This window comes from Lissotriton helveticus, chromosome 9, assembly GCF_964261635.1.
Source record: "Lissotriton helveticus chromosome 9, aLisHel1.1, whole genome shotgun sequence".
Lineage (NCBI taxonomy): Eukaryota > Metazoa > Chordata > Amphibia > Caudata > Salamandridae > Lissotriton > Lissotriton helveticus.
Window position 1 is genome coordinate 341,830,498 of NC_136070.1, and position 27,631 is coordinate 341,858,128.

At 47.6% G+C, this 27,631-nt stretch overlaps 1 protein-coding gene across 2 annotated transcripts in view; it reads right to left on the reverse strand.

Moving 5' to 3' along the window:
• FBLN5 (fibulin 5) overlaps positions 1-27,631 on the reverse strand; it is a 390,190-nt gene that overhangs the window by 185,773 nt on the left and 176,786 nt on the right. For both annotated transcript variants that reach the window (XM_078660068.1, XM_078660067.1), the window contains exon 5: positions 27,470-27,592. In XM_078660068.1, coding sequence (XP_078516194.1) covers positions 27,470-27,592 — 123 coding nt within the window. The remainder of the gene's footprint in view (positions 1-27,469; positions 27,593-27,631) is intronic.

Below are 27,631 nucleotides of genomic sequence, written 5' to 3' on the forward strand. Positions count from 1 at the left end.
TTCACTTGGGTACTATATTTAATCTTAGTTTCCTTCCAGGGCAATCTGAGCCAAGCTCTATTGAAATTTACCCCTGTGATGGCAGCTCGGCCCAGACATTGGAGCAGCTGGTACTATTCTGTAGATATTAACAACCCCCCCACCCCCCACCCCCCTATCTGTTGCCCATTCTTAAGTAAAGGGGTTTCTTCCAATATAGACAGGCCTTTCTATATTTACAATCGTTAGCTGATCGTGCTGTGTCTATGGCAGTTTGGCCTTTTTTGAAAAGTGCCCTGTATTGGAACAAAGGGATGGATTCTTAAAATGCTATTTGGCTTTTTAACTTTAGGGTTAATGTGACCATCTGTGAAATATGATGAATTTATATCCTTTTTAATTCGGTTGATTTTATTTGTCTGTTTTTTTAATTTTATTTTATGACGTACCGTGCATTTATACTGAATATGGTATCTGTATGTTGTTTTACTCTTTTATGATTATATATTTTATAATCGAGTAAAGATTTCAATCAATCAAAGGGAAACACCTTCAAACGGTTTCATCATCATGCATATTATGCATATTAGCAATCCGTTGGCACTACATTTGTCATTTAATTGGCAAAAAATTCTTGGGAACAGACAAAAACAGGTCTGGGCTTTTAGTGGAATTTGGCCTACATTCTCCCTGTCAATCCAAATAAGTGGTGACGCCAAACACAACTCACAAATATTTCTTTCCCTGCAGACATTTGGCAGTCCTGCCATTCAAACAGCTAACAAGAAGTGCCTCAGGGCAAGGGCAAATAACGCTTTTCATTAGTCACTACTATAATTGTTGATGTCCAGGCGGGGCACAAATTTAACAAAAATGTTCTTTTTGTTTCTTAAATTGATGTGATATTGCTTTCTTTAATGTGCTGCTTTCTAATCATGGTTGGCTAACTCAGACATTCTGTGGAATTTGTTGCGCACATGCCTACATCACGTCTTTAGTACAGACAAGCCAAACAAATGTTAGACTAATAAATCTCTTGGCCTAGAAATGTATTTAGTCTGCATCAGAGTAATTGACTCATAAAGCCTGGGCACCTTGCAGCTGCTAATTTATTTAACTATTATAGAGCAGAGGTTAAATATTCACTGATTGCAGGCCAAAATGCGTACTATAAACATATATTGGTTGAAAAGAAAAATGGCAGCGTAGGAAAGATGCCAGACTGGCTTGATCCAGTTTGTGAAACGGAGCCAAGCTCTCCTCAGTGCTGAATACTGTGGCTAGGCTCTAAACTTAAACCCATTCTGCTTCGAGACAGGCAAAGTTCTAGAGGAGGAGACTGGAGTGCCTGGCCCTGCCAAGGAAGTCTCCTGGCCCTTTCACTTACAATTTTCAAGAAAAAAGCTTCAATTAGTTAGAAAGTTTCAAGTGTGGCCTGTGTTCCTTTAAACTCTGCTTGCGTGATAATGACTGAGGCTCCTAAAAGTGCCTGCATTTAATGGTGTGAAAGTTAGCAGGCATGGATGCTGATGTTCCCTCCGATACACAGAAGAACAGTAGGGTATCTATGGCACTCGCAGTACAACAAAAGATGGAGAATGCAAGCTCCAATCATGGAATAGCGTATACTCGAGTTGTTTAGAGAGGAGTAGGGTACAATGACGTGACGCAGAGTGGAAAGGTGTACAGCAGAGTGGCATATCCGATCGCAGAGGATCCAACTGGGCGAGCAGGTATCAGAAAAGGGCAACATCTTGTGTGGGGTCCCTCAGGGCTCCGCACTGTCCCCTCTCCTCTTTAATATATACCTACAGCTTCTGGTGGCTGTGCTAACCAAAATGGACTGCCGAGTATTTAACTACTCGGATGACACCCAACTCATCCTAAGGATCGATAATTCTGCCCATGCCCAACAGTCAGCCCTGACCATACTCAGGTTCACAGTAAACTGGATGACTACTAATTCCCTGAAAATCAATCCAGACAAAACTGAAGTCCTAGCCATCTCAACTAAAAACAACCTCTGGAGCGATCGGTTCTGGCCCCAAGAGGTGAGGGCCACTGCTAAACCAGCACCCGTTGTGAAAAGCTTGGGCATTAAGATCGATTCTGAGCTCGCTATGACCAATCAAGTCAAGTATGTGGGCAGAACATGCATAGGTCTTCTAAGACAGCTGAGGAAACTGGTTCCTCTTCTCTCGGTTTAGTTGATTGTATCAGCAACTATTGTTTTGAGACTTGACTACGGCAACAAGCTTTATGTCGGGCTCACCCAGAATCTTACTAACAAACTGCAGGTAGTGTTGAATGACGCAGCTAGGCTAATCTTTAGGCTGCCCAGAAGAACGCACGCCACTTCCTTGCTGTGCAAGTTGCACTGGCTACCTATCAGGCAAAGAGCAAAGTTTAAGGGGTTGTGCATTTCCCACAAAGCTCTACACAGACACGCTCCAGGGTACATAAAAGAACGTCTACTCAAATATGTGCCAGGGAGCGTGCTGCGCTCAGCGGAAGCCGGCCGGCTGACCTGCCCATGATTTAACACCACATCCAAAGGAAGTCGAGCGTTTTCGGTCCTTCTGCTACAACTTTGGAATCAGTTGCCCATTAATCTCCGTAAAGAACCCAGTCTTCTCCCCTTCTAGAAACAACTAAAAACTATCCTTTTTAGGGAAGCATTAGATACTGCTTAAAGTCCTTTCAGTACCTGGAGACATTCCCGCCTTTGACTGTGTTTCTCCTCTTCCAAAGCGCTAAGAGACCTGTCGGTGTACACGCGCTATACAAGAGCAAATTAACATAACATAACATAGAATGCCGTGTGTGATACAATGTAACAGTATAGAGTGGAGCTCCGAACAGTGAAGGGAGGTAGAATGTTGTGGCATACAGTGAAATAGTGGAGAGTAGAGTTGAGTTGCGTAGCATATAGCGGAGTGATGTAGAGTGGAATAGTGTAGAGTGGTATCGTGTAGAGTTGAGTGGTGTAGAGTTGAGTGGTGTAGAGTGGAATGGTGTAGAGTGGGAGAGCGTACAATTGAGTGGAATAGAGTGGAGTGGTGTATAGTGCAGTGCCGTACAGTGTAATTACATAGAGTTGAGTTGCACACACAACCTCCTCCCTGAGCCAACCTCCTCCCTGAGCCTAATTAGGCCCGGGCCACGCTGCCATCATTCCCTGGCCTTAAAAAGGCACCAGGGACCCAATCCCCCAGGGCGGTGATAGTAATTGAAATGGAGGGGAGCTGTGCAGCCCTTCCCTGAGCTTTAAAGGCCCCGGGGATCCCACCTTTTCAGTGACTGTGACACTGGGAGCCAAACCCCATGACACAGTAGTTTCCCTGCCAGAACCCAGGCTGGCTGGAGCATTTTTTAATCTTCCGCCAGACAGGAGCAAACATGGAAGACTGCTCCCAGCTGCAGGAGATTTAAAAATGCTACCTCTGACTGTGAGCTGCCTTCTGTTTTGTTAACAGAACAGATATTGCCCATGCCTGGAGGGAGCAAGCAGAAAACCGCTGCTTCCTCCATGCTGGGACAATGCTGGCTCCTGCACCATGCGGTGAGCCAGCTGTGGTGGCTCCCTCTGCAGCCCCAATTGTGTGGTTTGTGGGTGCCTCGGGTGGGCACCGGGTCCCCACCTATTATAAAGAGAGGCCCTGGGTACATGAAATCCTAGGGCACTGAGAAGAGACCCTCCCCTTTTAAATACTGTTCGGACTTTATTACCCCCGCTTGCCCGGCTTCGGTCGGACGTTGCGGCGTGGTGTCGTTTGCCTTTGTCCCCCTTGGGAAGAGCGGCCCTGTTCAAGATGATGTCTCTTCCCCGTTTCCTGTATGCCGTCCAAAACACGCTTGATCTGGTGCCGGCCAGTTATTTTCGTGAAATTGAGGGCCTCCAGAGGAGACTGGTGTGGGGCGGGCGGGCGGGCGGCCTCGCATTGCATTGGCAAAGTTGACTTTGCCCTGGTACGACGGTGGTATAGCATTGCTTGATATTAAAAGATACTACTGGGCATCTCAGTTGAGCGCTGTTAACCATGCCATGTACGGTCCAGTTCTGAATCCCGCATCTGAGATGGATAGGTGGCAACTGCCCGGGGGCGATTATAACAGAGCGCTCTATTCTAGAGGAAGAACCTGACGGGTCCCACTGGAGTGGCGGTGCGAGTGTGGGGTAGTGCGGCTACGGGGTGGATGGGTAGGCTGACTAGAGCGACCCCCCCTATATGCCGCGGAGAGGTTGGGTGAACTATGGACGTCGAAGGGTTTCGATAGATGGGACCTTATTGGCATCAGTAAAGTGGGCGACCTCTGGGCCAAAAATGGAGTTAAGACCTTTGATGAATTTAAACAGGAGTATAACTTGAATGATAAGGAATATTTCCGATATCTCCAGGTCCGTCACGCCCTTGAATCGGTTTTCCCAGCCGGCTCTACGATCCCGGAGTATTCTCCCCTGGAGGACAGAGTGCTAGACGTATACGTTCCTGACAGCACTATCTCTCTTATCTATAAAAAACTCATCAATGATCGTTCGGACCTTCTTATTCAGCTTCGATGTGCTTGGACTGGCGATGGGCTGGAGTTGGACGATGAAGACTGGCAGACCGCGACATCCTCTCCTAAAGAGGTCGCAATTCCAGCGCGTCTCCGACTGGTACAGCTGAAGATTCTGCACCGAGTCTATGTCACGGGTCCACGATTGATGCATATGGGTTATTCTGTAGATGGGCTGTGTAGGCGTGGCTGTGGTATGCTTGCTACCTTCCTCCACATCATATGGGAATGTCCGGAGGTAGTGATTTCAAGTGCATGCGGTGATGGGTGAGGTGACGGGCCAGACGCTGTTTGTTGAACATCTCGGAGCCGAATGACTGCACTGTTGCTCAGACTCAATAGGTCACGCTGGGCAACATGGTTGCGAAAAGGGACATCGCTCAATTGTGGGGATCTCAGAGGGCACCATCAGTTCTCACCTGGGAAGAAAACATGGACTGGTGCATGTTTAGAGAAAAAATTGTATATGTTTCCCGTGGTAGGCCCAAGAAATGGGGTAGGATATGGAATTCATACCGAGGAGAGATATGCGCTCCCCCACTTATTGAAGCTCCCGACACTCCTCGATCTCCTTGACTGTACGTTTCGGTTTCCCAAGTTCACACAATGCACGATATGTTTCTTGCTCTCTGTCCCCCCCTTCTCCCAGGATCTCTCCTTTTTCATAACACCGCTCATTGTTCGCCTTTTCCCATGCCGTATGAGACAGTCATTACATTGCAAGGTACCGCCTCGACTCTTTCTATGGTTAAGTTTTTGTTGTTTATTTTGTATAAAATGTGAAACCTTTTAAATATCCTCTTATTGCCACGAACTTTGAATAATATCATGCTTCTTTGCTGCCGGGCCTTCGGTTGTCGGCTGATGAGCTGTGTCTTATTGTGCTACTGTTATTGCATATGCCTGGCCGGCCCCAGTGGTTGTAGGCCTGTAACTGTATTCCTTTTCTTACTAATAAAGGTTTAAAAAAAAATATATATATATACTGTTCGGACCAGGAAGATGTCTCCCCAGGGCCTATGGAGGCTTGGGAAGGATGTTGCAACTCTTTAAAAAAAAAAAATACAGCCACAGGGGATGAAGTCCCCCGGGTCCTTTTAAATACTATACAGCCCCAGGGATGGGGTAACCAACGCCTTTTTAGACTCAGGGAGGGGGGCTGGACGACCCCCTCCCCTTTTTTGTTGAATTGCTCAGAGAGGTGGGCATGGGGGATCCCTGCCCTTTTTTAATGGAATTGAGCCCCGGGTATGTGGTTCACAGGGCCTAATGAGGCTCGGAGGGGGGGGCACTTGGCTCCCCCTTCATCAATGTTTGTTTGGGGGGTGGCCCGGTGGCCTCTGAGGCACCCACCTATACTTTCAAAAGGCCCTGGGGGATGGGGTCCCTGAGGACACAATGGGCTCGTGGAGGGGGGGCTACCCAGCCACCCCCTTTTTAATGGAATTCCAACCCAGAGATGGAGCCCCTGGTGACTATTTTGTCTTGGGAATAGGTGCTGCTCTACATGCAAAAGGTTGTGCTTAGCATGGGGTTGGCAGGCCTATAGGGTGGATGGCTGCCTTCAGGGACTTGGCCACAGGGCCTGCGCGCTGGCCTAACATGCAGCATAAATTGGAAGATAATTAATTTGAGACGGTTAGTTAATTAAATAAAACTCAGCTCACCAAAACCCTACCAGACAGTGTCACAATGATTGTATGTTGTTAGCAGTAACTCTATGCTGCATACTGCAATGGTGTTATCAGTGATGTCAGCAATGAGGTGATTTGAGATGTCATCCATGTAATGGGTGACATAATTTGTACTATCATATGCAGTGTTTAGCATAGTCACAAAAACAAGTCCAGTAGTCACAAGCACATCGGAATTTGCCAGCCCCAGGAAAATTTGATAGTATTACCAAACCTGAGTGTTATGGTTTGCATCTATTTATCCTTAACTTCTGTTAAAAAAATGTGCAATAAGTTACCATAGTGACCAAGGCCCTTGTTAGTAGATGGCCTGAAATACTGACACACTTGATCCTGCTAAACCTAGTACTGTGGTAATACCACACTCCAGAGATTTTATTTTTCTTGTACAAAATAGAGATAACGGGCAGATCCTCCTCCAGTTTTAGCACTTCCTCTACACATCTGAGGATTCTACATTACTCTCCACCACGTCATATGTTCTATATCTAGACCTATCAACAAGGCCACTCACTAAGCACTGTATCACAAATGTGTAGCTTCTCCTCTTGCCAACAATAAGTATATGTATGTTGCATTTTTTAACAGTTAGCAGATATCATGTATAGTTACTTCAGGGTGCTCATGAATCTTGAATGATGGTCCTCCGAATAGAAAAAGCATTGGCATACCAATCAGTCTGGCACTGGCCATCAGCCTTTTGGCTTCGTCAATGCTTGTTTTGTCTTTGCATGGTTTTTGAAAACATTATTGTTGGACAAGCTTTTGGGACCCATTCAATCTAACAACAAAAAAAATTGGTTAAAAGCCAAAGTATTTTTTGACCTCAAAAACCACATATTGACATGCTAATTATTTGCATTGATGGGGGCTACTTTGTGTGCGGATGTGCTTCTTCTGAATGGGTTGGAGGCCCATGAACATAAATTCACCACAATGTCAGGGGTAGAGGAAATGACATCACACACGTTTTAAGTGACTTATCTGATGAAATTACAGGAAATTACATCACTCAGCCTATGACCTCAGTGACACAAGTGAGATCCTGCAAAATTTACTCCTAATCACAACACATGATGTGACATTGTGGGAATGGATAATGTCCATGTTTAGAGTGAAACTAATGAATTAGATGTATGAACAAGACAGATGCCTGGCAGCAATACTGCTGCAAATTATACTCAGAATGTTTCTGTAGTACTAGAATACGTTTTGAAAGGCAAAATCACAAAATAAGTACACATCCCAAGATTCACGTGGTACAGGAACCTGCAAACATGGTTTCTGCAATCATAAATAAGTTGGCACACATTGCCAACTTTGCTGTGTTGATTACTCACAATAACTGGAGAAACAGAATTACATTATCCTTATTGACAATGATTATTATCATTAGTGGTACAGAGACAACGTGGCATGCAGTACATATGTGTATTTGTAAATACAACCAATTTTGTTAACTAACTCAATGCGACCCATTCTGCCAACCTTAGAAGGGTAAAAAGAATGAGTGGACCTGCCTGGATGGAAACAGGTGACAATTGGTCAAACATATTCCAAGAGGGGATTCATTAATATACTCAGCCACCAAATCTGGCTTCACCCACACTAAGATTCTATGCTTGCAGTCCACATGAACAATGCTTCCAGTGAAATATGGAAGAAATAGAAAGAAGCAACTGAGAGAGCAGAAATTGATATGTTTTCATCCATTAGCATGTGCTAATATGTCATTGATGAAGTCCCTGAGCTATGGAACTAAATGGAAGCACCATCAGTGCTTGGCCCTAATTCATTTAAATAGGAAGAGTTGTAGGACAACGAGAAACTGTTAACATAGACTATTTGTGATGGTGCCAGGGTGTAATTTCTGAAATTTGAATTGTAAGATATGTAATAGGAATGGGAAGTTAGAATCTGTAGTTTCTGTTAGAACTTTGCTGTCAGTTGCTTCATCCCTTACATATGTATCAACAGAACTTGCTGGTCAATGGAGATTTCCACGGTGAAGGCTATAAGCAGGGCCGCTAGAATTATGTGATTATCAACTGTGGCGTTTTTCGCATGAATATAGATTTGTGGCATTTGCCCCAGAATCCATCATCTGCTGCATAATCTACAGATTTTAACAAAAAAAATGTTTCTTGCTTAAACAGTTCAAAAGTTACTGAGAATGCAGCGACGCGTGTTGCTGCACAGTCGAAGGCCTTTTGCAAAGATTGACTGTCAATCTTTTTTTTTCTTCTTGCTATGTTTGGGTGTTAAAGTACTGGTGACCAATGCCCAGAGAGTGTTAACAAGCGTTAAAACGACAAAATAATAGAGGATTATTTTACACAAAAGGTGCTGCATTACGCTGCATAATATGCTTGTTTTTGCAGCATGATTTACTCAACCCTGCCCCATCATTTGGCCCTCCGCTGCCACATAACTCCAGTGGAAGAGATTATAAGGGTGAAAGGAATTACTGTGTAACAGTTTCTTCTATGATTTCTTACTTGTGGATTGAAGACTCTGATGTTCTGTGGAAAGAAGACTTTGCCTGAACAGGTAAGCAGTGAATGCTAGTAGACAGTTATCAGCACTCAAGACCAACATGTCTCATCTCCAATAAAAGAACAAACCCCATTGTTGGAGGAGGCATCCAATTCACAAGCTGTGCTACTCGGAGAATGACCCACCAGCTCTGTTCAGAAATCCCAAAATTGAAATGTCTTCCGTTGCCTGTAGTACTGTTTTTTGGTCTCTCAATATCTGTAACATCCTAAATATTCTAAATGTAGCGATGTAACTGCTCAAAAATGGGAAAATCAAAGTGCCGTTTTGCATATCTCATATGGCTGAGGTTTTCAAATTTCAGGGGAAACAGACATATTAAATAGCTTAAAGATACTAGGGGTCAAATTTATGAAAGGTTTTGCATCGCCCTGTGCCATGGAAGGGGACGCAGGGTGACACAAATCCTAAAATGAGATTTACCAAGCCACGCAGCGACACCTTGCATGGCTCTGCATGGCTTGATAAATCTCAAGTAACGCAAGGTTGCGCAAATCGCTGTCTTGCGTTACTCTGCGTCAGGGAGGCATGCCATTGGTGGGGTGAGGGTGTTTTCATGCATCCATCCATGCATTCTGACAAATTCACACACTGGTAGATCTGGGAATGCGTCCGAATTGTACTCCTCCCCAACAGAGGCGCAAGAGAAGAAAGGTCTTTATTTCTTCTCGTTCTTTCCGCTAATTGTTCTGCTTTGTGTAGTACACTTGGAAAGAGGAAAATGCCTCTGAGGATCTTTTTTTGTGCAAGAACCTGCACAAAAACAATCCTTCCAACAATGCAGGTACCCTTGTACCATGGAGCTTGGCAGCAGTCAGTGCAGGCAGAGAGCAGGAATGTTCCATATAATGTTAAATACAGCGCATTCCTGCCTTCTCCCTTTCACGCAGCGCAGCAACGTGGCTTGAACATTTGTTAAATATGCCCCTAGGAATGTATCTACTTTAGTGTAGAAGGTACAATGGCAACAGCGTCTAAGGCTGTGAGAGACCCATTATGCAGTTATTACTAATTTCAGTAGTGGCTGCAATACTTGCACCACCTTGTCACCTCGATATAAAGTTCGCACTGCGATAAAAAGTGGTGTACTTTCTACCTACGGTGCTAAATTACGTTATGACATTTGCTATATCTCCGTGATCATCACAGTAGACGCTTCACATTTTATATCTCTTACCTGAATGTTGTAAATCTGACTGTATTAATACCTCTACTTTTTAGGCCTGGATTTTGACCGCACAGGTGTGAAACAGAACTACTACTTAAAATATACATTGAGAGGCTTTAAGTATGGCCCTTTCAACCACAGTCATTGTTGGACCCGGCCTCATGGCGTGGTCCTACCCCTCACACATGGCGGGCCCTGGACGACATCGGCCCTTCATCGACCTCCCTGTCGCCCCCCTGAAACTACCCTCCACGAACTCGCGACGAGAGCAGCCCCCCTGGCAACCCACGGCTCTCCCCCCTGGAACCCGGCGAACCCTGCTCGCCCCAACCCTGCAGGTCCGGCCACCACCCCGGACCGCCATTTCAGGCCCGACTCCATCTTGGGCCCATCACGTCCGAGCACGTGACCCCGGCTGCGGCCCCAGCGAAGCCCCGACCTCGAAGCACCAAGATCCGCCCAGGTGGTAGAGTGGCCACTTGATGGATCCAGGAGGAGGGGAGTTTCGATGACCCTCCAGCCGTTCCCGGACGCCTGGTTTCGATCGCCCTCCGGCCTCCCTGGGCGCTGGCTCCACCCCCCTGCTGGGTGTCTGGACACCCTCATCCCGGCCCTCTGACCCCCAGGCGCGAGGGTCCGGACCTCAAAGGACTCCAGCCCTATATCTGGGCCAGCCCTGGATTAGGACTCCAGTTGTATCTTGGAGTCCAAGCCCTGCTGACCTCGTCGCGGCTGATCTTGATAAGAAATCTTGTACTCGGAACCTGGAACCTCGGAGCCCTGCTGACGCTGTCGCGGCCCGACCACGCTGAACCACCCTCGGAGCCCTGCTGACGCTGTCGCGGCCCGACCACGCTGAACCATCCTCGGAGCCCTGCTGACGCTGTCGCGGCCCGACCAAGCTGAACCATCCTCGGAGCCCTGCTGACGCTGTCGCGGCCCGACCAAGCTGAACCATCTTCGGAGCCCTGCTGTCGCGGCCTGACCACGCTGAACCATTCTCAGAGCCCTGCTGACGACGTCGCGGCTCCTTGCACCCCCCAGCTCGAGGATTGAGAGTTGTGCGCAGGGTATCCTAGTACCCGTTGATACCAAGACTGTCCCGCTACCCCCTTCCCCCTGATACCGAGACTTTAAGGATCCCTCGATCCTCCTGTACCTAATGCTGCAAGAACTTGCCTTTATTCTTTATAAAGACTCTTAAGATTCTACTCTCGTGTGGTGTCCCTTTGTAGTGGTGCGATTGCTCGGTTGTTACGATTGTGGGAGAGGAGCCTCGCCCAGGAGGCCTCTCGACGGCGCTCGGCCAATTCCATACGGAGAGGTGGGTCTCGGGGTGGGCAGTCAGACATCTTCTGTCTCCCCTGGGATCGCCTCGCTAACATTGGTGGCAGGCGACGGGATCCGAGCCGACGCAAATCGTACAGCGAGTAACTCGCCCACTACTAACAGACGCGCAGCAACCAGGAGTACTAAAGAAGCCGGAACGACCGCAGAGTTCCAGAAGGAACTATTGGAGGAGTACACCCATAAAGAACTCAAACAATTTTGCAAAGATTTAGATATCGCTACCACCGGACTAAGCACCAAAGAGGATTTTAAAGAGGCGCTGCAAACATGGGTGGAGGCCGAAGCGACACCACCCCAAACCGAAGGTGACACGGTCTCAGACGTGCCCCAGGAAACCATAACAGCCCCAGCGGAAGAAAGAACCGCCAAAATAGACACGGGCCTCTCCCACGAAGACGCCCGAGAGTGAGAGAGAAGCCGGCTCCATGAGTTGGAGCTCGCCCGACTCCGGCTGGACGGAGAACTCCAGCTACCGGAAAAGAAAATGGCCCTTGAGCAACTACGGCTGCAAGGAGACCTGGAGGAGAGATGGAGGCAGAGAGAATTGGAAGAAAAGAAAATCACGTTCGAGCACGAGCGTGGCCTCAAAGAACTGGAGATCAAGGCCAACAGCGAAGAAGCTGGCGCCACTGTGAACCGAAGCCCCCCGCCTCCTGCCGACACGAAGGTCCACATTCCCAAGGACGTCGTCAAGGAATACTATAAAAATGACGACATCCAGCAGTGGTTTAAGGCCTACGAAGTCGCCATGACCGCGCACCGCATACCCCGAAAAGATTGGGGTGCCGGCTTATGGGAGAAATTCGTCAGCGAAGGAAGAGACGCCCTGCTGGAACTGGTCGACGATGTGATGTCCTCCTATGATCACATGAAGGACGCCCTACTCACCCGTTATGGCCTCACCCCTGAGATGTACCGGTAGAGATTCAGAGACTGTAAAAAGATCCCCGGTACTACATGGGTAGAGTACGTGAACTTTTATAGCAGGGCGCTGGACGGGTGGATCAAGGGCAGCAAAGTGACCACCTACGAGCAGCTGTTCAACCACATTGTATGGGAGCACCTCTCCAACAACTACTTTGTCGAGCTCAGACAGCATCTACTCGACAGCAAACTGACCGAGCCACGGAAACTCGCCGTCGAGGCCGATCGATGGGTGAGCACCCGGGTCCCCCGGGCCCCGATAGGAGACTCAGTACGGAGCCCCCAGGGGCACCTCCACCAGCGAGGCGGCGGAGGAGGCCAGTAGCGGAACAGAGACTTCCCGGCTGCGCCGCCCAGGAGTCCGCCCCGGGGGTCGCCCCAGAACAACACCTCGCCATCCCTGACCAGAAGAGGGGCCCCCCCAGCACGGCCGGGGCCCCGTCCAAACGTTACCTGCCACAGATGCCAGCGGCCAGGTCACTATGCCAATGATCCCCTCTGCCCGATGAACCAACGACCCGGCACCACCGGGCCTCCGACCCGCCAGATCGCTGCCGCAGCCCTGGGAGAAGGAGAAGAAGAAGAAGAGGTCTGCAACGAGGACCAGACCGAGTGGGAGCCCGCCGCCATGGCCCTAGTCTGTCTGGGCGAAAGAGACATGATCCCCCGGGCTCCACACCCGAGCAACACCCAAAAATACCGCCAGTGAGTCAACATTAATGGGTGCCGGGCCGAAGCACTCCGTGACACTGGGGCCAGTGTGACCGCCGTCCGCTGCCACTTGGTGACCCCCGACCAGATACTACCAAATGTGCTGTGCCCCGTGCTGGCCGCCAACAATTCCGAGACCCTATGCCAGATGGCTCGAATCCCCTTCGAGTGAGGGGGGTGTCGGGCCTGCTAAAGGTGACCGTCTGGGACGACGCCCCCATGGACTGCCTCCTCGGAAACGACCTCGAGAGTTCCCCCTGGGCCCAAGTCGAGCGGAGAGAGCATCTGGGGATGCTGGGACTACCCGAGTGGGTTTGCGTGACCACCCGATCCATGGCAGCCCGGGCCCCGGCACCGACCGAGGCCGCCCCGACCGAAGAACCGGAGTGGCCTGCGCCACCGCCGCCCGCCGATGATGAAGAAACCGACCCTGAGTCCGGGCCACCGGAGCCCAACCGCGAAGACATCGCCGAGCTCGGCGACATCCCTGAACTAGCCCAATGGCGCCAAGAAGGTGGCCCCTCCCGGGAACAATTCCGGCAGGAACAAAAGGCCTGTCCCTCCCTCGAGGGAACCCGGAAGCAAGCCGCAGCTCAAGCCGCCGGGGACACGTCGGGGTCCCACTGGGTCTACTGGGACCACGACCTCCTATACAGCGAACAGAAAATTGCCGAACTGGGGGCCAGCCGAGTGTTGGTGGTCTCCCTACGGTTCAGAGACTTCCTCCTAAACCTGGCACACAACGTGCCCCTCGCCGGGCACCTGGGGCAGGACAAAACTTACAGCCGCCTGGTGACCCATTTTTTCTGGCCGAAAATGCGCAACGATGTGAACAATCACTGCAGAACCTGTCCGACCTGTCAAGCCAGCGGAAAGAGCGGGGGAAAAGTCAAGGCCCCGCTCCAACCCTTTTTCCGTGGTAACCACCCCCTTCGAGCGAGTGGGGATCGACATCGTGGGGCCCCTGGACCCCCGAACCTCTCAGGGGCACAGCTTCATCCTCGTCCTGGTGGACAATGCCATCCGCTACCCAGAAGCCATCCCCCTCCGGACCATAACGGCCCCCTTGGTGGCCCGAGCCCTCATGGGGATCTTCTCCAGAGTAGGGTTCCCCCGAGAGGTCGTGAGTGATCGGGGCACAAACTTTATATCAAAATATATGCGGTCCCTGTGGCAACAGTGCGGGGTCACATATAAGTTCACCACCCCGTATCACCCCCAAGGGAATGGGCTTGTGGAGCGGTTTAACCGAATACTCAAGGGGATGATCAAGGGCCTGGAAGAGCCCCTACGCCGCAAATGGGACGTCCTGCTGCCCTGCCTCCTGTTTGCCTATCGGGAGGTGCCACAGAAGTCCCTGGGGTTCAGCCCCTTTGAACTATTGTACGGACACCCTGTCCGAGGTCCCCTCAGCCTGGTCAAAGAAGGCTGGGAGACTACAGTCCGAGATGCTCCGCCGGATGTCTACCGGTATCTCCTGACCCTCCGAAACCAGACTCGGAAGTTCCGGGAACTTGCCGAGGCCAACCTAGAGGCCAGTCAGGAGGAGATGAAACGCTGGTATGACCAGAACGCCTCGTCCATCGAGTTCGAGCCGGGCCAGCAGGTCTGGGTCATGTCCCCGGTCGAACCTTGTGCCCTCCAGGACAAATGGACGGGGCCCTTCAAAGTGGTGGAGCGCAAGAGCCCCGTCACCTATCTGGTAGACATGGAGTCCCCCAGGAACCCCCTCCGGGTTCTGCACGCCAACCGGCTCAAGCCTCACTTTGCCCACACGGAGCTGAGCCTGCTGCTAGCTACGGATGACGGAGCCGAAGACGAACTTGAGCCCCTGCCCGACCTCATGAAGTGCGCTGAAAAAGACGGCTCCGTCGAGGGAGTCACCCTCTCCTCCGCCCTGACCCCCGAACAGCGCCAGGACTGCCAAGAGCTGTTGGGGCAGTTTGCGGACCTGTTTTCACTCACTCCCGGGGTCACACAGTGGTGTGTCCACGATGTCGACACCGGGGACAGCCCGCCCGTGCGACACCGGGCCTACCGAGTTCCCGACCGAGTTCGGGCCTGCATCCAGTCCGAAGTCGCCAAGATGCTAGCCCTGGGGGTGGTCGAGCCCTCAGATAGTCCCTGGGCCAGTCCAGTTGTCCTGGTCCCTAAAGCCGCCGCCCCCGGCGCCACTCCGGAACTCAGGTTTTGTGTCGACTACCGGGGACTGAATGCCGTCACCAGGACCGACGCCCATCCCATCCCCCGGGCCGATGAACTGATCGATCGCCTGGGGGCCGCCAGGTACCTCAGCACCTTCGACCTCACGGCCGGGTATTGGCAGATCGGCCTCACCCCTGGTGCCCAAGAGCGATCTGCCTTCTCGACCCCCGATGGCCACTTCCATTTCAAGGTGATGCCCTTCGGCATGAAAAACGCCCCGGCTACCTTCCAGAGACTGGTGAATAAGGTGCTGGCGGGGCTAGAAGAGTTCAGTGCCACATATTTGGACGATATTGCGGTGTACAGCCTCCACTGGGCCGAGCACCTGAAGCACTGAAGCACCTCTGGTAGGTCCTGACGGCCCTCCGATGGGCCGGACTAACTGTGAAAGCAAGCAAGTGCCAGATAGGCCAAGGTTCCGTGACCTATCTGGGGCACCAAGTGGGGAGCGGCCATGTGGCTCCCCTCCAACCAAAAATTGACGCTGTCGTGGCCTGGGAGCCTCCGGTCACCCAGACAGCAGTCAGAGCCTTCCTGGGGCTCACTGGGTATTACCGGCGCTTCGTAAAAAACTATGGGAGCATTGTGGGGCCCCTCACTGAACTGACCTCCAAAAAGCAGCCACAGAAGGTGCACTGGACCCCCGAGTGTCAGACGGCCTTCGAGACTCTGAAGACTGCCCCTGTGCTCCAAGCCCCCGACTACAGCCGAGAGTTTGTAGTCCAAACCGACGCCTCGGAGCACGGCATCGGGGCGGTCCTATCGCAAGTTAACCCCGAGGGGGTTGACCATCCTGTGGCCTTCATCAGTCGGCGACTGCTGGCTCGAGAACAACGGTGGAGCACCATCGTGAGAGAAGCCTTCGCTGTCGTGTGGGCCCTAAAGAAACTCCGGCCCTACCTCTTCGGCACCCACTTCCAGGTCCAGACCGACCACCGGCCCCTGCGGTGGCTGATGCAGATGCGTGGCGAGAACCCGAAGCTGCTGCGATGGTCCATCTCCCTGCAAGGGATGGACTTCACTGTGGAACATCGCCCTGGCAACGACCACGCCAATGCTGACGGCCTGTCCCGCTTCTTCCGCCTCGGCGAGGAGAACCCCCAAGAAGATGGGTGACTCTCCCTGCCTTCAGCTGGAGGGGACGTGTGTTGGACCCGGCCTCGTGGCGTGGTCCTACCCCTCACGCATGGCGGGCCCTGGACGACATCGGCCCTCCATCGACCCGCTGTCGCCCCCCTGAAACTACCCTCCACGAACTCTCGACGAGAGCAGCCCCCCTGGCAACCCACGGCTCTCCCCCCTGGAACCCGGCGAGCCCTGCTCGCCCCAACCCTGCAGGTCCGGCCACCAGCCCGGACCGCCATTTCAGGGCCGACTCCATCTTGGGCCCATCACATCCGAGCACGTGACCCCGGCTGCGGCCCCAGCGAAGCCCGACCTCGAGGCACCAAGATCCGCCCATGTGGTAGAGTGGCCACTTGACGGATCCAGGAGGAGGGGAGTTTCGATGACCCTCCAGCCGTTCCCGGACACCTGATTTCGATCGCCCTCCGGCCTCCCTGGGCGCTGGCTCCACCCCCCTGCTGGGTGTCTGGACACCCTCATCCCGGCCCTCTGACCCCCAGGCGCGAGGGTCCGGACCTCAAAGGACTCCAGCCCTATATCTGGGCCAGCCCTGGATTAGGACTCCAGTTGTATCTTGGAGTCGAAGCCCTGCTGACCTCGTCGAGGCTGATCTTGATCAGAAATCTTGTACTCGGAACCTGGAACCTCGGAGCCCTGCTGACGCTGTCGCGGCCCGACCACGCTGAACCATCCTCGGAGCCCTGCTGACGCTGTTGCGGCCGGACCACGCTGAACCATCCTCGGAGCCCTGCTGACGCTGTCGCGGCCCGACCACGCTGAACCATCTTCGGAGCCCTGCTGACGCTGTCGCGGCCCGACCAAGCTGAACCATCCTCGGAGCCCTGCTGCCGCTGTCGCGGCCCGACCAAGCTGAACCATCTTCGGAGCCCTGCTGACGCTGACGCGGCCCGACCACGCTGAACCATTCTCAGAGCCCTGCTGACGACGTCGCGGCTCCTTGGAACCCCCAGCTCGAGGATTGAGAGCTGTGCGCAGGGTATCCTAGTACCCGTTGATACCAAGACTGTCCCGCTACCCTCCTCCCCCTGATACCGAGACTTTAAGGATCCCTCGATCCTCCTGTACCTAATGCTGCGAGAACTTGGCTTTATTCTTTATAAAGACTCTTAAGAATCTACTCTCGTGTGGTGTCCCTTCGTAGTGGTGCGATTGCTCGGTTGTTACGATTGTGGGAGAGGAGCCTCGCCCAGGAGGCCTCTCGACGGCGCTCGGCCAATTCCATACGTAGAGGTGGGTCTCGGGGTGGGCAGTCAGACATCTTCTGTCTCCCCTGGGATCGCCTCGCTAACAGTCATTCTTTGAACACCCTCTTTTAGAAATTGGCTTATACTTTTTTTTCAGTCACATCTTGTATCAGCCCATTGGGTAGTCATCACTCACATAATGCATGAGGGAGTACTTCAGAACTATAACCCTCTGTCGCCTTCTGCTGGCTCCCCTCAGAGTGTTAAGCTGTAATGTGCCAATTCTGCATTCCGTAGCCCACTAAACCCAGAACTACTGACATTACCAATGTCTGTCACACTGGAAAAATCATTTTTGTATTTCTCAATCAATCTTAATATTGTAGGCAACTTCTTTACCTACCTTGTTACACTTCACTTTATGCTGTACATGTGCTCTGTAAAGCTTACTGCCACCAAACAAGAGTCTAGATCGTGCTAAAAAAATACTAAAAATCTAAGCTGTCCAAATTGGAATGTAACCTATGACCTACAAATGATGCACAGATCACTGCACCAGCATCATGACCCTCTGAATTACCTGTTTGGAGTCTATGACCTGTTGATTACACGCATGGCCCTGCTGCAAATAAATCAGCACTGAAACGTTACATGGAACCAGCAAACTGCATGTTATGTAACGCACACACACGTTCACAGAGTTCCTTAACCGACCAGGCTACCTTACTGGCACTGAACTCTGTGCCATGGAGAAGTTAGCACTCTGTCAACGGTTCATTAGTGGAACGAGTTGTCTTACTGAGTTGTAGTCTGTACTGTGTTGAGTTGACTTATTGGTCGGAACATTTTATAGTCCAATCGATGCAACATGTGCTCAACCCACCGAACTGTCTATCCAGCATATTTTAGAGTCTATTCATAATGTACGCAACATACTTAATGCTTCCCCGATGCGGGTGGTATCTTTTAATTTCAACAGATTTTTATGGGATTTATATCGAACAAAGGTGCACTTCCAGAAGGGGAACATACTTCGAGGAGTTTACTCCGGGGAAAGAGCTGTGATCTCGTCATACATAACAACTATAGAACACAGTATTGAGATGCAGATGTTTGAGATAGTAAGGAACAGCACAATATATCACATATCGCGAGCAATGCAAGAGTACTGTCCTCATGACTAAGAGAAAATGATATCCCAAATAGAAATGCATACTGAGATAAGGACAAAAAAAAAGGGGGGGGTGGAAAGAAGAACAAACAGAAACAAAAGGGAAGGGAGGAGAGGAGAGGAAAGGGAGGGATTAAGTTGTACTTTGATGAACATGTCCGCCAGGGTCCTATAACAGGGTAAATCCTATGCAGTCCTCATATTTATCTATTGGATAGCCTGTGAGAGTGACAGAGTGGTCCCTATTATAAAGCAGCAGCCATCGTCTTACAGAGTGAGTTTTATAGTATCACCTACGGGGTTTGCATTTCTGTAAGTATTCGTCAAAGGAATCTCACAGATATGTGTACATTATGCTATCTGCATTTCTAGTTGCACAAAGCATGTTCCACCATTTTTTAAATGAAATTGCATAAGTTGATTTCGCATTGTACCAGTGCTGAAGGCACTGCTACAATGTCTAACACAAAGAGGAGTGGGGACAAAGGACAATCTGAACTTGTGCCCTGGGATAATGGAAATGATTGGGATAAGTGCCTTTTTACTCTCTCCTTCGCTAAAGCATTCGAATACAGCACCCTAACCATGCATATAACATCACTCCTCAGATGGCATTTGTGTAAAGTTGAATGTAGAATGGTCCAAGGGACTTTATCAAAGGTCTTTTCCACATCGAAGGCCAATGCAGATGTTGGGGACCAAATGGATTTTGCCTTGTCAAGTGCATGTTAAAATAATCTGATGATGTTGGCGGCCAATTTACCTTTGAGAAATCCAGTTTTGGAAGATAGAATTAGTTTTAGTATCTGTCTCAAGTTTGAATGGCATAAATTTTGCATATAGTTTACACTCAGGATTTATTAGTAATATGGGTCAGAACTTCTTCAAAGCCAAACGATCTGTACCCTCCTTCCAGATGGTCACTATCATGGCTTCAGTGGCTGAATCTGAAATAGTTCCAGAATCTGCATATTGATGGATCTACCACTAGATCTGCAAAAGATGTATAGAATTTACAAGAGAAAGCCACCAGGTCCCAGGTCCCAGGTCCATTCCAGACTTAAGACTGTGGATGGCTTTCAGAATATCCTATTTTCGATGGGTGCATTAAGACATAGCTGTTATTAGTGACTTATTTGAGGGAAAACAATAATCTAAGTACTCAGCAGGAGTTTATGAACATATTTGAACCTTTATTATAACTTATTTAAGTAGGTTCTCATTTTATATACATGGCTCTCCTTCCAATTATGCTGTTAATATTTGGACCTTGGTATCTTTAAAGATAAAGGAGTCTTAGTACTATTTTTTTATTTAAGATTGTATTTTGCACATTATAGCTGCTATGTGCTTTGCACAATTGGGACATATTCTGCTACTATCCTAACATTTTATTTTTTTAAGAAGGTGTTACTACTATCCCATGATGAATAATTTGCTATAAATTTGCACATGTAGTTGCTGCTATTTAAAGCATTTTTGCACAAAATTAGAATATATTTAGCTTTTGTAGTTAAAGGAAAATGTATTGTATATTCAAATATGTTGGTTGTTTTAGAATACTTTCCTGTTTTTAACGAGCAGCTGTAGTGATTTATATTACTCAAAATTGAATCTATCATGAAGCTGCTATCGTTTAATGCGAATCTAAACTTGTGCCATTTGTTCTGGTAGAGGATTTATTAGGACATTGTCGCTGCTTATTTGTCTTAATGCTGATAACCTTTATTTACCTCTCACTCACTGGGGTAATTGATTATACTCATCTATGTTATGTGAGGGAACATTTTAGACTGGCTATGAAGGGTTTCGATATTTTTCTAATGGACTGAGAAATGAACTGAGCTTATATTTTATTATATTTATTATGTAATAATCATATGTATATTTTATGTGGACCTCATAGGAGATCCAAATCTTTAATAAATATTGAATTGAAGTGAGGTACTCAGCACATTTCTGGGGGACATTGGCTCATTAGAATTGTAGAAGTTGGAATAAAAGAATCAAAAAGATTCAAGAATGCCCTGAGATGAGGTTACATCGTCCCAATTGTCATTCCTCATGGTGGATATGAGAGACTTATTTTTACTATACTTCAATTAATTTGCAAGCGATTTCCTGACTCTGTTCCTAGTAAACATTGTTTCTGCTAGGAAACATCAACTCATTTTTGGGTTCTTTTACTAAGTATTTTATTGTACTCATATTGTAGGTTACGTAGTTTTGATAGATCCGCCCAAACTTTTGTGGGTTTTTTATCTAAACTTTTAATTCCAGTTTATAGCCACACAACTTGTTTGGAAATTGCTTTATTTTTGATAGTCATTAAATTTATCAGGAGCTCTCTAACTATGACTTTCAGCGTGTCCCATCTGAATATGGGAGAGGTGTCTAGAACTGAGCTTTTCACTCAAAAATTGGCTAATCGCTACTGCAATATTGTTTCTGCAGGTAGCATCCTCGAAGAGATCGTTATTGAAATGCCATTGTTTTGTGGGGTGGAAGACAATCGCTTATTACAAGAACTAATGACACGTATGCATGTTCCAAAACTACTATTGCCTCTATTTTTGGGTTAGTGGACATAAGAAGTAGATGTTTACTAACCAAAATATAATTGATTCTAGAGAAAGTGTGTGATATCCCTTCATATGTTTTATATGATGTGTGATATCCCTTCATATGTTTTATATGATATTATATGATATGGCTTCTCTATGGTTATGTGATGTTCAGCTTGGCTTGTCTATGGTTATGTGATGTGTTAATTCTAGTTCTAGATCTTCATTGATGTCAGACTGTAGGAATGTTAATTGTCAGTTGATATCCTGTACTGGCTGGATGAGATCCTACTGAAGATTAAATTACTAAATGAATATCTGCTTCACTGAACTCTTTATCCTGAATTTAACAAAGAGTGATGTAGAGTTGAGTATAATGTATAATGGCTATCTGAAGGGTTGTAAAATCTCCAGACATAAATCAGGTTATTGTTCTTACAGCATATTTTTATTTGGGAGTGTGATCTACTACTTAAAAATTTTCTTTTTGATATTTTAGCTAGGGTCCCATACATCCGGAGATTGAAATTGCCTCCCAAAATCACTAAGAGGTTGTTAGGCATCTCTGATAATCACTTGCCAAGGTCTGTCTAAAACTCCACAGAGTTGTTGGTCGGGGCATAAATATTTACAATGAAAAATTCCTTGCCCTTTTTCTTAGCTCTAAGTATAAGCCATCTACTTTCATTCTCATGGGAGTGTAATATAACATTATTTTCAGATTTCTTTAATATTATGGTGATTATCCCATTTTTCTTCTGGACTGTTGGGTAGAATACAATTTGTGCAACCCATAAGCAGTATAATTTGGCATTTTAGATGGAATTAGAATGTGTTTCCTGCAACATGATAACACCCCCTCAGGCTATTAGAATAGTCAGCAATCATCTTGTGTTTGAAGGAATGACTTAGACCCTTGGAATTAAGTGAAAGAATTTTAATTTGTGAAGTCATCATGCAATCTGATCATTGAGATCAGTGTGTTGAATGATTTGAAAAGTATTGGGAAAAGTTGTGTACACTCTACCCACCAACCACACCAATGTGTGGGTGTAAGATTGGAAATGAAGTGGCTGACATGGATAGTGTGACGTGTTTAAATAGTCACAGCAGTATTGGCTCGTGAGAAGTACTTTAAGCTGACATGTTCGGGTTATGGAGCACAACGGGTCAGCTACTTTTGTAGGGCTTGTAGACAGAGGAAGAGGGAAGAATAGGTTGGTGAAAAAGAGAAGTAGAAGCACCAACATAATGTGAAATCATAGAAGAAAAAATTACCCCAAAAACAGGACCCACCCACCAACTCACCCACAAAATATGGGAAATCTGCATCTCCCCAACCTTCGATATAGTGGGACAGGGTATACCATGAGGAGGTTGACTAACAGCCCATCAACGAGCCTATAAACCAATGTAATGTATAGCACAGCATTATGTATAAGAATTATTTTAACAACTTTTGAACAACTAACGCAACCCTTTAAGGCTAGTTCTTTGTGAGACATCACAGGTAGAGTTCCATCTGAGGAGTTCCCAATCACGGTTAAAGTATTCAGAGATTGTCAAAGTAAGAACTACCTGGAGATTCTATTGAGAACTCTATAGGTGCAAACATGCCTTTTATATAGCTAATGGTATAACAGAAGGTTAAGCATCCTGTCTGCCAAAAGATAACATTTCTAGAAGAATATATCATGGTCACATTACCCAAACTTTGACATATCATGGGAAAGCACAAGTTGTATAGTAAAAGAAAACCAGACTCTTAACTTTAAGAAGGCGTAGTCATAAGAGAAAACTGGGTGACATCTCCAGAGTAGTCTGGATCCCATCAGCATGTACATCTTCAGGTTATCATGTCAGATTGGGCAGAAGTAGACATGAAAGTTTGTAGGTCCATAGGTTCAGTGAAGACTATAGTGTTTTCTTTGTACACAATGCAGAATTGGGATGGGCCAACAAAGGAGAAAGTTATGGAGAAGTCCCTCAATGACTGGTGGAGTGCCGGAAACCCTTTCTGTCTAGAGACTGTTTCTTTGGAATAATCCTGTGTGATTGTTATCTTTGTGCCATACCACTGTACATTATGAATTTTCCTCATATGAGATCAGAATAACTCAGCATGCTGAAGTCGGAGGGGCCTAAAGATCATTGCTCTAGGGTATTTCAAGAGAGTAGCTTAAGTGGCCAATGGTCTGCCCGAAGGAATTCCAGGTGCTCTTTTTATCTCACAGCCTTCTCAAATGTGAGTTCAACAGTTTGCGGTAGCAACTATTCTAGAAAATCAGTAGAAGAGTTCGCCTCGTGTTCCGCACTCCCGGATAGGCCCAAGATTCGCAGATTGCCCCTGCGACTGCGATCTTTTCTATGCCTAACCTATTAAGATTTTGAGTTGCCATATCTGTTTGTTTCTTCTCTGACATATTCAGATCCTCCAGTGCACACATTTTGGATTCGCCTCAGCGATTCTACTGGTCAGCTCCTTGAAGTCATAATGAAGAGCTTGAATATCATGATGCATGGCATCAGTGTTTTCTCTAGTGTTTTAGGCCAGATCATGGACCGCACCCAATCTTTGTATGATAATGTGCATATTCAATGTAATCTCTGATTTAGGGGAGTCTGGAAGAGATGGATCCGCTTTTGTGCATTTCAGGCTGGATTTGGCATCTTCAGTATCTTTGTGGTCTTTGTTCTTTTAGCTTCTAGAGTCAGCCATTGTGGGTCAGCGAGCGAGGTAAGATTTTTGCTTGTAGAGTGAGCCTTTATGATGAACACACAATCTGATCAGGTCTGTAGTGCACTATGTAGGAATGGCAAAGGTCGGCCAGCAGGACCCCAATGGCACTTTAATGATATTGGGACATGGAGATCCTCTTCAGAGCCAACAAGTGAAATGTCAAGCTCACATAAGCTTTATTTAATGATGCAGACAATGTTGAAATAGTGTAATGCCCTTGCGACCTACTGCAGGGTATGGAAAGTCAATCCATGGTTAGTAGCAAACCAAGTTAGGAGATGGTCACCCCCAAAAGGCAGCATCCAGGCTTTGCTCATTTCCAATAGCACAACTTCTAAAAGCTTGTGGCCTATGCATTCAGTCCCTTGGGCCTAGATGCAGAGGTCCTGTAGTAGGAGAGAGGTTCGGTCTGCTATCTTTGTCATGGGTGCGTTCTCAGTTTGCAGCCTTCAGGGTGTTGACACATCTGTTAGTGTCGATAATCATCTGCTGGCCACACACTCTACTTTACATAAACACAGGATCAGCATGGCAGGCCACAACAGCGATGAGGGCTATTCTCATATGGGAGCTCTGATAATGGCAGCCATCTTGGCTTAGTCGGGTGGTGGTAAATTCGAGTGGCCTACTGGATTAACAGATTCATTTGAGCACTACCAGGATACTCACAGTCACTGTGAGAGCAAAAACAGCCTTCTCTGTTCCATTATCACTTGCTGGGCTAGCGATGTAGATCGATCAAGCGCAGAGCTTTCACCTCAGGCAGCCATCATGCTCGGCTGTACCAACATCTCTGCAGAATCCCAATGGCACTTTAATGATTTTGGAACATGGAGATCCTCTTGAGAGCTGAGGAGTGAAATGTCAAGCTCACGTAAGCTCTATTTAATGACAGAAAATGCTGAAATAGCGCAGAGCCCTTCCAAATTACTGCAAGGTATGGAGAGCCAAACCATGGCCATTAGCAACCCAAGTGAGGAGAGGGTCACCCCTGATATGCAGCATCCATTCTTTGCTTGTTTCCGATAGCATGTCTTCTGAAAGTTTGAGGCCTTATGCATGCAGTCCCTTGGACATAGTTGCCAAGATCCTGCAATGGGAGAGCGGTTAGGTCATCTATCTTCATCCCGGTCTCACTCAGTTTGCAGGCTACACAGTATTGACACAGCCGTTAAAGTGTTGGTGATCATTTGCTGGCCACACACTCTTCGTTTCTCTGGCACACAGTCACCATGGCAGGCCACAACGGCGACAACCTCGCTTGTCCTGCTGGAGCTCCAATAATGGCCGACATCTTGGGTAAGCCAGGCAGTGGGAAGCTCAAGTGGACTACCGAATTAAGAGACTCATTGGAGCACTACCAGGATACCCACAGTCACTGTGACAGCAAAAACAGCTTTCTGTGTTCGATTAAGAAATGCTGGGCTGGGGATGTAGATGGATCGAGCACAGAGCTTTCGGCTCAGGGGGCCATCACACTCCTCACTAGCCACGCTCCTTGTGGGAGGTCTCTTTTTCACCATTCTTTCTGTACTTCATATTTGCACTTGGATACTTACGTGAAATATGAATAAGATTGTAGTACAATTAATCTGCATTACCTTGAGGTGTTTAATTCTCATCTCAACATCCAGGCTAATTGCACTTGAAGTGGGAAACATTAATATATGTGTTGGCCTACTCAGGAGGGAATCCTGTGATTCTACAGGTTATCTACATATATGAAACATCTGCATCCCCTAGTGTGCTGCCTTACCAGAGAAAGAAATATGATTAAACCATTAGCTGAGCCACATTTACTTTTAAGAGGGCATGCAGACCGTGACAGAGACACCTACTTTACCCGTATCACAGCAAGTGAAAAACAGCGTTAGGTCCTAAAAAAAATAGTTACAACTGCCCTTAAACATTGTTTACCCGTCTGCTCTCTCACGCCAAGTACCATCCTCCTCCTGTCCTGTGATGAGCCACACTGCCCTAATTTACCTGGACTGTATCGCAGCCATTGATATGGGTTGGGTGTCTTCCCTTCCTTGCCATTCTTGAGTAAATCAACAAGTAATCAGTATCTCATTGAAAAACCCGATGGAGCTACCTGGTTTAGCTATAGGGGAGATGGACCGTGGATTCCCGCCTTGGTCGTCACCTACCCAGTCGGTCTTTAGACAGACTTCCTTTTAGTCTCTCCTTGCTGTCTCTTCCCTTACCCTCCCTTTCTCACCTCCCCTGCCCCCTTCACTACTTTTCTCTCTCCTAATTGTATTGACTATTTTGTGATGCATTGTGTAATTGTTGATCTTTTTCTGTAACATTGTTGATTCTCGTGTAAAGTGCTCTGATACCTTTGGGTCTAGCCAGCGCTATATAAAACTCTTTAAATAAACAAATAAACTACACAGGAGAGGGATATTAAGCAAGAAGTTACGTGTGCCCTCTTCAGAAGAGATTTACTTGTGTGCTTGGAGCACTGGAGTTTTCCCCGTACCCGAGCCAGACACCTGATTGCCAAGTGAGGTAATAGATGTTTTGCTGGGTGGCGGCATGCAGGTGCCAAGCTGATCCAAAAACCTGTTTGAATGAAGCTTTCTGGAAAGGTTTGAGTTTTTTTTCTCCATGAATAGGTAGGCCGAATTGGTTTAAGATTGACCCTCTCGTAAATATAAGACATTATGGATTAACAGGACACAAATGCAGCCATACCGAACACTGTACTTAATTATAAAACATGTTCAGTGATGAGGTAATTTTTTCGCACCATTGACATCTTCAAATAAAAGATTTTGACAAATCAAACCTTCTGTCAAAACACTTCGAAAATAACCGTGAAGGTTTAATACAGTGTATAAAAATGTTTTTTTTAAATGCCAGGTACCTGAGGGGTTAAGAACAAAACATGCAAAATGTATCTTAGCTATGCACAAATCCCTTATGTCATAAGGGAGAGGTAGAGCAGGAGGTCTAACACCTATTTTATGAAAGAGGACAATTGAGAATCAGAGTAAATGTTCTAATAATAGTTAAACCTGTTTCAATCTAGTAAACACAGGGGAGGCGACAGGAGATGCTTGGCATTTACAACATTGAAGTTTGATGCACAATAGAATGCGAAACATTCTCAACGCAGTGGGTCTCAGTATGAGACAGCAGTAATCTTCATTCGAGCGCCAAATCACACGTTGTAGCTGGATCTTCGACGGTGAGACGTAAAACGTTGCACATTTTGAATTGTACAACTCGAAAGGGGGCAGTTCTACTATACTATGTCATAGAACATTCCAAGGTGCAAAACTCGGAACAGGGACATAGTACCATACCCAATACCCCACACACCTGGCGGTATCAATATTTATCCAACATGGAACTGCTGCACCAAATTATGGAGATCTCTTAATAAGGCTGTTTGTCTGTAATTAAATTCAGGTTTGTTTTCCATTTTTGAACACACATGGTTAGAGGTGGCCCACATTAATGTTTAAAAACAATCCAAGGTGGATTCAAAGTGTCTGAGCTCACTTACCCAGGCATTGGCCTTCGAGGAGCCAGTACCCTTCAGTACAGGAGCAGGTGTACCCGCCTTCTGTGTTGATGCAAACCTGGGTGGGGTTGCACTGATGGGTTTCCGACAAACATTCGTCAATATCTGTAAAAATAAAAGGTCATGCATGGGTCATGCTATCAT